The 12,155-nt window shown below is 42.5% G+C and overlaps 1 protein-coding gene across 13 annotated transcripts in view; it reads left to right on the top strand.

The window, feature by feature from the left end:
• Kcnma1 (potassium calcium-activated channel subfamily M alpha 1) overlaps nt 1-12,155 on the top strand; it is a 717,716-nt gene that overhangs the window by 552,277 nt on the left and 153,284 nt on the right. Inside the window, exon 16 of one of the 13 annotated variants that reach the window (XM_026390202.2) lies at nt 138-188. The exons of the other annotated variants lie outside the window; for them this stretch is intronic. Coding sequence (XP_026245987.1) covers nt 138-144 — 7 coding nt within the window. The 3' untranslated portion in view covers nt 145-188. Of the gene's footprint in view, nt 1-137; nt 189-12,155 lie in introns of those variants that run through there. 13 annotated transcript variants of the gene reach the window in all.

Genomic DNA, 12,155 nt, shown 5'->3' with positions numbered 1-12,155 from the left:
GGATCTGTCATTTGTACTGACTCAGGAACTGCAATTAATCTGTTTATCTCAAATTGTACTCCTGTGATGTAGGCATATGTATGAAGGGTAGCATGAACACTTTTCTCTCTGATTTTATTTTATTTTTTTGGTCCTAGGGATTGAACCCAGGACCTAACACATGCTCAGCATGTGCTCTACCACTAAGCTACACCCCCAACCCTCTCTGATTTTAATAGTGCAAAAACGAATCTTGCCAGCCCCTGGATTAAGGGATTTGAATCTGTCTTCTAATCAAGTCAAATTATAGAGACATGAGAGAAGCTACTGAAATAAAATTTTTCAAAGTGATTTCACTATTTACTGAGGAAACATGGAACCAAATGTATAAAAAGAGGCCTTGAAGAAGCCTCTGCAGGCGAAGAGATGACCCAGCTTCAGGAGCTCCAGGTGTCCCCCACAAGCCATGGCAATGCTTCAGTTTCCCCACCTAGCATCTCAGGTATTGGGTTCAAGCCAAATAGGGACTCTGTTCCCTGTAAAAACACAAACGCCCTGATAATATGGAGATGCTTAGCCTGATCTTTTGACAACTTAGTCATGGATTGATGATCTCTGCCTCACTGATAAAACCTGGGAAGAAATGGGGGATTCGAGAACCCATTGGGCTGAGGAAGAAATTTACAAACCAAATCCACCTTCTGGAAAGGGAGGTCTGAAGGTGCCAGAACAAGACTGAGCACCCTCACAATAAAGGGAAGTCCAGAGGGTTTGGGGTTTATCGTTTCATCATCTTCCATTCCCTATGCAGCAGGGAGGGGTCAGAGCGCTTGGTTGCTTGGCCGTGTTTACCTGGAGACTCTTGTCAGCGGACGGACGCAGCAGGTGCACTCTGCCAGTGCCTGGCCCAGACCCTAAGCACTCCAAAATGGTTTGGCTGTTTACTGAAATTTCTCACCCTGTCTCTAAGCGAAAGTTTAAATGTTAAATGGACTGGAAAAGTGAATAGGTAATTGATTCGGAAGGAGTTATTTTCTGAAAATGGATGCCCTATTGTAACTCCCGCTTGCTCCTTTCTTTGAGAGCTATTTCTCTTTCTGCCTTGGGAAGAAGTTAACCATTCAGAGGCACTGGGTCCTGGATGCTGAGGTTTCTTCTCCTCTGAGCTCAGCCTGCATAGGATGGAAAGACCAGAAGCCTGGACTTAGAACTGGTTTTATAAAAAGGAAACTTAAATATCATATATTTATATATGTCTAATGTGGAGGGTGGTCTGAGCACACAGCAGAGCTGCCAAGGCCAAGGGAGGGGCCCCATAGAGTTGGGGGTATAGGCTTGGGAGACTTGAAACCCTCTTTCTTGGCCATTGCCGTGTGTGTGTGTCTGACACCAGTGATTTTGCAAAACCCCCCTGGGTCTTCCTGCTTTCTTGCCTCTCTTATTCTGCCCCTGAAATCTGAGTCAGTTCATTTTAAGACTAACAAGAAGGGTAAGGACTGCCTTCGCTAGAGGCACTAACTGGGATTCTCACGAGGTGCATTGGACTGAGATAGTTGCCCTACAATGTTTAATTTCTTACAGGCTTGTGGCCAATAATTTTTTTAACAAGTGGTATTTCACACAACAACTGGATTTATGGCCCCTCTTGAAAGTCCACTGTAACCATACAGGATCTGCATTTCTACAAAATGATGACTGGCTCTCATATGTTATAACAAAGAGGATGTACCATCTTCCCCTTCCTGATGTCTTCAACAGGCCTGGGCAACATCAACGATCCAGGCCTGGCACTGTGCACATGTGATCTTGTCTACCCTGACCTGTGCATGGTGTGAAACTTCACTGGCCTTCAGCGCTGGCTCAAGAGTCAGGCACAGGTGGATACAGTGGTGCCCGAATATTTCCCTTGATTGATTTTCACATTTAGAAGATGTCCCAAGGAGGAGAAAATCGCTCAGACCTACCCTGCTGTCAGAGAATCGGGTGTTTGTTCAGTAAAGCTTCCAAAAAAAAAAAAAGCCCACTTCTGATGTGAGTGAGAATGTGTTCAACTTAGTGCTATTATTCCTTAATGCAATGATACAGCAGAGGTGGAACTAATCAATAAAGAAAGGACATTTAATGAGATTTAGGAACATCCCAAAACATTGAAGCTCTCCTCAAGCATTTGATTATCTGGAGGCTTAATTATCTGTGTTTTCTACTTTAAATTAAAGAAAAGCCATAACTCAAAGTTACCAGCAGTTTAATGATAACACTCTTCAATTCAGGTTAATTAAAGCACAGCCGTAATTAGAGTGTAGTGTTGTATATCACCCGGCTGGCGCATAAGTATTTTCATTACTGTAAGAATTGGCTATTCAATTTCAAGATGACATAAAGGACGCCAAAATATATTTTAGGCTGGTTCATGGAGAAGAAAAAGAATTGGAGAATATTCTGGGTATAATAAAGCACAGATAAAATATACAGATTTTCAGAGCAGTTTCTGTAATTATGTGCTGCACTAAAACAATATGCGGCCAATAATGTCTTAAAGCATGAAAAGAAATAAATTTGTTCTTCCCCTGGGCTGGCAGAATGCCACTTTGTGGGGTGGGATCACTGCACAGGAGAGCTTGGAGTTTTCTCAGTCTGTCTGTGAAAAGATAAGAGGCCAGATAAGTAGGTAAAATTCAAGGTCATTTTCCAAGAGAACAGAAAGGAACTGGAGGGAAGGCAGGAGGGGCAGAAGGCCCTCAAAGCTACCGACTTAAAAATTTCAAGCCCAGCTGGGTGCAGTGGCACATGCCTGTATTCCCAGTGGCTCAGGAGACTGAGGCAGAAGGATCTCGAGTTCAAAGCTAGCCTCAGCAATTTAGTGAGGCCCCAAGCAACTCAGTGAGACCCTGTCTCTAAGTAAAATATGAAAAAGAACTGGGGATGTGACTCAGTGGTTAAGTGCTCCTGAGTTCAATCCCTGGTACCAAAAAAAAAAAAAAAAAAAAAATTCCAGCCCAGTGATACCCTCTTGGTACCTGATGAGACTCACATCAACTGTCTACTTTGACTTCTCAATATCAGCCTTTGAACTGCACTTAGTGTGTGACCAGGAGAGGTGGCTTTGTTCTAAAACCAGAAGCTACTTTAAGCAACTACAAAATCATATCTAACCTTTCGTCTACATTTTCTCATTTATCCTCATAACCATCCTATACTGTTTATATTAATGTAACTACTCTTGTTTTATAAATGATGACCCTGGACTCAGGATGTGGGTGCCCCCTCCGAAGCCACCTGCCATACAAGTTACACAACAGGACTTTGACCTTGGCTTGTCCAATTGGACTGGCTTGGAGTAGGCGCTGGTTGAAGGCTGGCTTCTTAGGAATCTCCTGGGAAGCTTATTAAATGGAGTGACATCTAGGCTTCGTCTCCAGATATTAATGTCTCGGATTAGTCCTGAAAATGTTTATTGTTTTAAACAAGGAAGCCAGGTGATTCTGATTCAAAGTCTGAGGATTAGAAACTCCTGTCTCGTGATCCCAGCCCTCCACTCCACACTCTGGGGTAACCTCTTCTTCTTCCCACTTTGAGCCCAGTCACTGGAATGTTGAGCTTCTTCCCATCATACTCTCTTCATGTGGGGCTCTCTGCAATCTTCAGGGACAGGATGGAGTCTGCACTTTGCCATGCCAGGAAAACCACTGACTGGTCTCCCCACACCCCAGGCCTAATCCAGATCACTATAGGGAAAGGACATGGGGGTGCTGAGCCCTTGAGCCCTTTAATGCCTGTAATCAGGTCTCCACTGGGGGTAAGTAAGGCAGGATCCGGCTGAAGAACAAATTAGCCCAAATGCGGAAAATCCAGAGGAAGCAAGGATGGGTCAGGACCAATCCCTGAAGTCATTGGCCTTCTTGGAGATCATGGTGGGCACAGCCTGGACCTTCCCCAGGATGCCCACGGGATGCTCCTTTCAAGGGCCAGCAGCTCCAGAGCCTGTCCCCTTGGTTTTGCCCCTGGGTCCATACGGCAGCAACTCCAAGGCAAAGGAGCTTTGAGACCTAAAGGAGGGAGAGCGCTCCATTGTTACCTGAACACCAGCCAACCATCTCCTTCTCCTGCCACCTTCCTCAGCAGGTGACTGTGAAAGTGCTGAGGCCAGCAGCAAACCTGCAGGGAGAAGGGCAGGGTCCTGCTTAGGAGCCACTTCCACAATAGGATGCTGTATGAGGCACAGAGTGTGAGCCATGGAGTCCCAGAGGCCTGGGCTCAAACCCCAGTATGGGCCAATTGCTGGCTATGTGATTTGGGGAAAGATATTAGGTCTTCGTGTATCCCCTTTCTTTGAAATTACCAGGTGCCTGACCTTGGACTTGTTGTGCACTCCCAGTTTCCTCATCTCTGAAATAGGGATAATATTACTTCCTTCTTAGTACTAGTTAATGTCATTTTCCCCTTTGCTGTCCCTCTTTTTTTCTTGCACCCCTCTCTATCCCTATAAAATACAAACATCTAGAAAGAAAGAAACACACGGTGGCATTTCCAAGTTTTGTATGCTCTTACTGTTTAGTAAATTTTCCTGCCTATCAGTCACCAGTTAACAAACCAATAATTTGGGATATTTATACCATCTTCCTAAGCTTGGTGCCACTTCTAGAAGAACCTGTGATTAGATTTGATCAAATAGATGAACATAAAAAGATTAATAAGAATACTTATAAGTGCCAAACAGTTTGGTTTTTCTATGGTGGCTTCCCTTGCACCTGGCTGAGGGAAATCATACGCATCCTCAGAGAGACACAGGGATCCCTGAAGTGCCTGGCGGAGGCTCCCAACTGGAGTACAGATGCTGAGGGTTGTAGGGAAAGCTCCCTGCAGGCTGGAGTAACCAAGGGCGGCTTCCTGGAGGAGACACCCTTTGAGCTGTTTCTCTGAAGAAGATTGGATCCAAATAGGGGTTAAAGAGAGATGTGGGGGGCTGGGGCTGGGGCTCAAAGGTAGCGTACTTGCCTAGCATGTGTGAGGCACTGGGTTCGATTCTCAGCACCACATATAAATAAAATTTTTAAAAAGTCTATCAACAACTAAAAAATTTTTAAAAAAATAAAGAGGGAAGTAGGTATTCTAAGGGAATGGAAATTGGGATGGGAGTCTGTGCAACATGGGATGACACAAACTCTGAACACGTGGGTCTCTGAGATTTTAGTTGGGAGACAGAGACATGTCAGATATATTTTGACATGTGTTGCTTTGGGGAGAAACAGAGAGTTGGCAAAGGTGAGGATGCACTCCCCTGCCCCAGGTAGGGAGAGGGTGAGGAGGCAGGTGGGCAGCAGGAGCCAGAAGAAGCCAGAGGCTGAGCAGCTGGGCTGCAGCAAGAACACCGTGTTCTAGGTTCTGAGTCCCAAGGTGAGCCTACTAGTCAGTCATTCATCACTTGAAAAATATAAAAGCTTAATTGTATCAGATTTTTACAGTGCAGGGGGGATTAGGACAAAAGATGTATGTAAAATATGATGTGTCTCTCTGTCCCTCTGCAGCTGATGGAGCAGTTAAAATTCAGATTTGATGTAGAGTATGTTATTCAGGGTGACTCGGGGAGTTGCAGCCAGATCTTCCTCGGCTGTGCTGAAAGGCACGAGTTTTGACCTCACACCCAGGGGCAAGTGTAGATGCTACTGCACTGTCTTCTGACAGTGCAGAGAGATTCTCCATCTCCTCATGGCCTACCTGTGTTCAGAAAATCCTGGAATTCAGAAAATCTTGCTCTCCTGTGTTGTTCTGCATGGGCAGATCTTTCAAAAGAAGCCCCTTTAAGGAAACTAAGAATGTGAGACTACCCAGAGAAAGCTGAGCCTCTTGCCCAATAAAAACGACAGCTAATTCAACCTGAGTCCTGTGAAAAATCAGATTTTCAAAAAAGACATCCAGATTTGAACATGGAGCAGAAAGAAGCCAGGCAACCCCAGTGGTTAAGTGATAGATTTCTATATCTTGGCTGCAGAAATGGGCATTTTAAGAGAATTTATGAAGGGGCTTAAGTCTCATCTTCTCAAAACAATTTTCCTCTCACAGAACTGGCCCTATTCATACACATATCATGGAAGTACTGTAATTAGGGCTTAACATGTGTGAAAACAGATGTGAGGATAATATTGAGCATTATTTCTAATATATGGTCCAGTAAGGTGACCAGTAATCTGCCTGAGTGTTAGTGATTATACCAATGGCCATAGAATCTATAGAATCTTTGAAGGTAGACTGTAGAGGCAGTGGCAGGCCCAGAATTCTTGGCAGGGAGTGAGATGAGTTAGAACTGGGGAAAATGCTAGGCCTTGACTCCATGCTGGGTGTATTTAGATCAAATGCACAGTTTTTCTTTATATTATGTTTCTGGTTAATATTAATAGCAGCATTCTCTAAAAGTGACTTTGTTGACACTTTAGGCAAATGGTAATTGTCCGTGTCAATGTGATCAATGTGATTTCTTTTTTTTTAAATTTTTATTGTTAGTTGTTCAAAACATTACATAGTTTTGAAATATCATATTTCATACATTTGATTCAAGTGGGTTATGAACTCCCATTTTTCCCCCGTATACAGATTGCAGAATCACATCGGTTACAAATCCACTTTTTTACATACTGCCATACTAGTGTCTGTTGTATTCTGCTGCCTTTCCTATCCTCTACTATCCCCCCTCCCCTCCCCTCTCCTCCCCTCCCATCTTCTCTCTCTACCCCATCTACTGTAATTCATTTCTCCCCCTTGTTTTTTCCCTTTCCCCTCACTTCCTCTTATATGTAATTTTGTATAACAATGAGGGTCTCCTTCCATTTCCATGCAATTTCCTTTCTCTCTCCCTTTCCCTCCCATCTCTTGTCCATCCCTGTTTAATGTTAATCTTCTTCTCATGTTCTTCCTCCCTGCTCTGTTCTTAGTTATTCTCCTTATATCAAAGAAGACATTTGGCATTTGTTTTTAGGGATTGGCTAGCTTCATGTAGCATAATCTGCTCTAATGCCATCCATTTCCCTGCAAATTCCATGATTTTGTCATTTTTTAGTGCAGAGTAATACTCCATTGTGTATAAGTGCCACATTTTTTTTATCCATTCATCTATTAAAGGGCATCTAGGTTGGTTCCACAGTCTAGCTATTGTGAATTGTGCTGCTATGAACATCGATGTAGCAGTATCCCTATAGTATGCTCCTTTAAAGTCTTTAGGGAATAGTCCAAGAAGAGGAATAGCTGGGTGATTTCTTTTTTATTGGTACCAGGTATTGAACCCAGGAGCACATAACCAAGGAGCCACATTCTCCCCGCCCCTTTTGTTTTTATTTAGAGACAGGGTTTCACCGAGTTGCTTAGGACCTCGCTGAGGCTGGCTTTTGACTCACTCTCCTCCTGCCTCAGCCTCTCAAATCCCTGGGATTACAGGTGTGTGCCACCACACCCATTTTTTTTTTTTTTTTAATTTCAAGGGGTTTTGGTGTGCTATTGGATTTGTGTGTGTGTGTGTGTGTGTGTGTGTGTGTGTGTGTGTGCATTTGAGAGTAGGGATACTTTAAAACCTTCCCATCACACCCTTAGCAAAGCAATGAAGAAAAGGAGTTTAGCAACACTTCTATAAATATTTTAAGTCACTTCTGTTTTCTTGGTGCTGAGTCTTAAAAATTCCGATGTTTTAAAATTTTTAACTAGATGTTTTCATTTTCAGAAGTTACTGTTGCAAATCAAAGCTCTTGAAGCTCTTGAATGTAAATATTATCCACCCTAGCCCCTTGATTGTAAGGACTTGGTTTCCCAGAGTGCAGTGTTTACATCAAATCTACTCTGGTTACATGCATCAGCCTGACAATCCCAGGGCCCTCCAAGTAGCTGGAGAGGGGTTGGTGCTTCAAGGAACTGCTGCTTCTATCTTCACCCACCTTCCTCGTGGGGTGAGTCATCTTCAATAGCTCCAGACCCCATCTTTGGATACTTCTCCTGAGCACATTAGAAGGTGCAAACTGTATGACAGGTTTCCATGCTTAATTCACACCAGAAAGTAATCTTTCTAGTCAAAGGGGCTGACTTAATGGCAAGAACAATTTATTTCCCTCTGGGTAGGTAGAAACAGTTGGACTCTAATTCTTAAGAGCCTTTGTTCAGGAACATCTGGGTTGAAACTACTATAGTTAACAGATGATGCTGACATTAAAAAAAAAAAGAAAGAAAAAGGTTTTGTATAATGTCGTGGTCAAATTTGGTAGACCTCTACTTAATAATTATCAGGAAAGCAATCTAACTTGTTATTACAACAGTTTTATTGCAGATTGCTGGTTTAAGACCTTTTTGTGACAAGTGGCATTTTTTCTTGAAAAAAATAAGTCATTTCTATTCCCCTATAATTATTTTTTGCAGCCAGTGACAACTTCCTGCTTTGGACATATCGGGACATTTTATTTTAGAAACCAAGAATTAAATTCTTGCTAACTTATGGCCAGTCTTATCCTATTTATCACGCTGTGAAGGCTTCCTGTTGTTGTTTTTTTTTTCCTTGCATCTTACCTCTTTTTAATTCTGCTTCCTGATCCCAAACTGGTCCTCTGTACTTTGAAACACAAATAGTATGGGTAAAATCAGAGAATGGCTGTGAGGACTGGATGGCTAATGCCTGTTCTCCTCTACATCACCGCCCAAATGGTGTTGAATGAAGCAAGTAAATATATAACCACAGGGCTTCATTTGGGGTGGTCTGAAGGCATATTCTTAACTAGGTACCCCTTGTAAGAAGATCCCAAGGATAAATCGCTATGTGGATCTTAGACTCAGACTTGCATCTTGGCACAACAGATCCAAGGTCAAGATTAGATTCCCAGAACCTATCACTGCTATTATTTCCTTCAACATCCTTCTTTTCCATTCTGCCTGCCTGGACCAAACAAGACAAGCTAAGAAGCAACTTGTTTCAGGACCCAGTACTCCTCTCCTTTATTCTGCCTACACTTTCCTAGTTTTCTACTCTGTCCCTTGTCCATCACTTCAGTAACTCATGATATTCTGTAGCCCATTCATTTATTGGAAGTTTGCTCTTTGCACATCTCAAGATGCCAGGAAGCAGAGCGTGCATCCTGTACTAGCGATGCACAACCTAGAGTGGAGAGAGAGAGAGATAAGCAAGAGATCAACCTTATCCGCTCCCCTTTTTCCTTGCCTCCATCCCCTCTTCCCCACTGGACACCCCCACCAGAGCCTGGATCTCGGCTATATCCTTAAACCCAGGACCCTGACACTGGCCACCTCCCTGTGACCAAAAACTGTGGTTTGAATACTCATGGTGGATCCATAGTTCTGCTTTCAATCTGAATCATGGTTTATTATTCAATGTATTTTGCCAAGTTCCTGACAATACCCATTAGAGCAGGAGTTAAAAACTTAGATGCCCATAGGGGACAGAAAGTTGGCAAAAAAACATGAAGAGTGAGGGGGTCTGAGACCATAGGGAGCAGTGGGGACTGTGGCACAGTGGAGAACATGTCCCCTGCAGAGAGGGCTGAAGGAGTTCTTCATAGTACCAGTCCTTTTTAGCCATATGGATGGTGATTTCAGTGTGGCTTTACCTGATTTTGCAAGGAAAGCAGAAAAGCCATTCTTCCTTTAATGTGAAATCACCTGTTGGTATCTGTTTCCAGCTTTTAAAAAACAATGTTAACAACCAAGCAATGTGTCTGCACGTTGGGCTGTGACCACCGCTTTCCTTTCTCCATTCCTAAAAGAAGCATCTGCGTAGCACACTGTATTGAGACTTGATTTCCACTTTTGGCTTCCTACACATTCTTGAGGAATCCAGGACCTCATGCATGCTAGCCAGGTATTCCACTGCTAAGTTATATTCCCAGACTCACTTTTGTCTTTTTAGTGTAAAAGCCATTTGACTTTCAGCCAGTTGCTAGTTGCTTTGTCCACTTTGGACTTCAGCTTATTTTCCACATAAGAAGGTCAGGATCAGCCACTTTGAAAGGGTGGTGAGACACTGTTTGCATATATTCCCTTGGTTTAGACCACTCGGTGCCTCTCCTCTGTCATTTCTCCTTTGGCCAGTGAGCAACAGCTTGTTTTGGGCTAAAGGGCTTCTTAAAAGGAGGTTTCTATCAGGGAGTGTAGAGTTATCTGAGAAAGTGGGGAAGTTTTGTCGGGCATGACAGTGATCCCAGCAACTCAAGAGGCTGAGGCAGGAGGATTGCAAGTTTGAGGCCAGCCTCAGAAACATGGCAAGGCCCTGAGTACTTAGCAAGACCCTGTCTCAAAATAAAAAAAATTAAAAAAGAGCTTAGAATGTGGCTCAATAGTTCAATCCCTGGTACTGGAAAAAAAAAAAAAAAAGAGAGAGAGAGAGAGAGAGAAAAAAAGAATGTTAGATTTTGGATTTGAAAGAGGGCTTAGAGATCTGCTGTCCATCCTTTATAAGGTTAACAAACGTGCATGAAGTTGCATAGATTGTGTTGACTTTCTGGCATTAGGAATCTCCTTTCCTTTTATATCCAGTTACTAAATGGCATTATAGTAGCTTGGAATAAATAACTCACCATTACTGTGAACAATTCTTTTTTTCTCACCAGTAGGCTTAGTTTCACAAAAGCTAAGCGATTAAGATCTTTGATCCCATGAACTACCAGAGGCCGAAATTGGAATGGTCGTGGCTTATAGGATAACAACAAATTAACCTTTGCATAATCCATGCTAAGTGAAGACCAGATTTCTCCTTGAATTTTTTTTCTTTTTGGTATTTAATGACTATTTACATTAGATAGTGGTTTCTTAATCTTGCAATTTGGTCTGATAAACATTGCATAAAGTACCTGATTTTTAAAACTAACTTTTTTAAAACTAAGCTCTAAAAGTAACAAACCCCATAAAGGGTGCATGTAAGTGGAGCTCTATGGGACATAAATTAAAAAGGGCATTTTCCCTGCTGCACTTGGACATGTGTGCTGGTGTTTCAGCAAGCTGCATAATCATCACAAAGCCCAGGTCATTAGAGTCTGCTGGCAGCAATCAGAAGACCTGCAAATCACCGGAGAGCCCACATACACCTGAATGGAAGTGGGTCTCTGAAATCTATCTCTTGAAGGCAAGTCTGTGAGACCAGGACCTCACATATAGGAATGAGCAATTGGTCTCATTCCTCTTGGAGAACTTAGGGCCTTTTCCAGAACTGTCCAGGCTGATTATGTCACTTCTCTATTTAAAACCAACTAAAGGACACCCATTCCTTGGAATAAGCTGCAGACTCCTTGCTGTGGCAGAGTTCTCGTGACCTTGCTCCTACCTTGCCCTCTGGCCTATCACTCTGATCTTGCTCACTCAGTTTCATCCTCTATGGCTTTATTGCTGTTTCTTAAACACCCATAGTTCTTTTCTGCCTCAAGGCCTTTGCACGTGCCATTTCTATTCCACAGAATTTTTTTTCCCCTTATCATTCCATTGCCTGCTCCCCACGCTCCATTGTTCTGTATATCCTCAGAATGGTCCTCCTGGTCTGTCACAGGTGACACACCCTTTGTCATTCACTCTTCATTCCCTTAGGTTGTTTTCTGCATAGCATGTCATTTTCTGAAAGCTTATTATTTGTTCACTTGTATATTTGCTTATTGCACATCTCTGCCAACGCAAAATCAGCTTCATTGGGGATGAAAATGTATATCCTGCTGGGTATTAGCTAGACACCTAATGCATAGGCACTGGGCAAGTTGCATGGGTTTTCTGAGCCTTAGTTTAACCACCTGTAAAATAGATACCAATAGAAGTCTGAAGAAGTGGGGTAAAAATTCCCTCTCAGGGATATTGTGAGGAATCAAAGGGGCTGTTAAGGAAGGCCCTGCCCCTTGACCCAGCACCTTATCCCTCATATAATTCTGGAACTAAATAACTGTCAACTCTTTTTTTAAATCTATCAGTCAACCAAGGTTTCATTATCCAAATAGTCCTTAAATACATAAAGTGATAACGCTCGTTGCAAAAATTTGTAATATATATGCAATTCATTTTTTTTGTTTGTGAGTTTTTATTTCTGAGTATGTAAATATATTTTGCATGTAATTCTAGCATATTATTTACAAGTTTGCATCTTGTTTTATAATAATATTTGTTGATTTTATATTTTGAAATAGTCTGCAAAAAGTCATTTTGAATGCTGCCTAATACCA

Source organism: Urocitellus parryii, chromosome 5 (assembly GCF_045843805.1).
Source record: "Urocitellus parryii isolate mUroPar1 chromosome 5, mUroPar1.hap1, whole genome shotgun sequence".
Classification (NCBI taxonomy): domain Eukaryota; kingdom Metazoa; phylum Chordata; class Mammalia; order Rodentia; family Sciuridae; genus Urocitellus; species Urocitellus parryii.
This window is presented reverse-complemented; position numbering and strand designations above follow the sequence as displayed.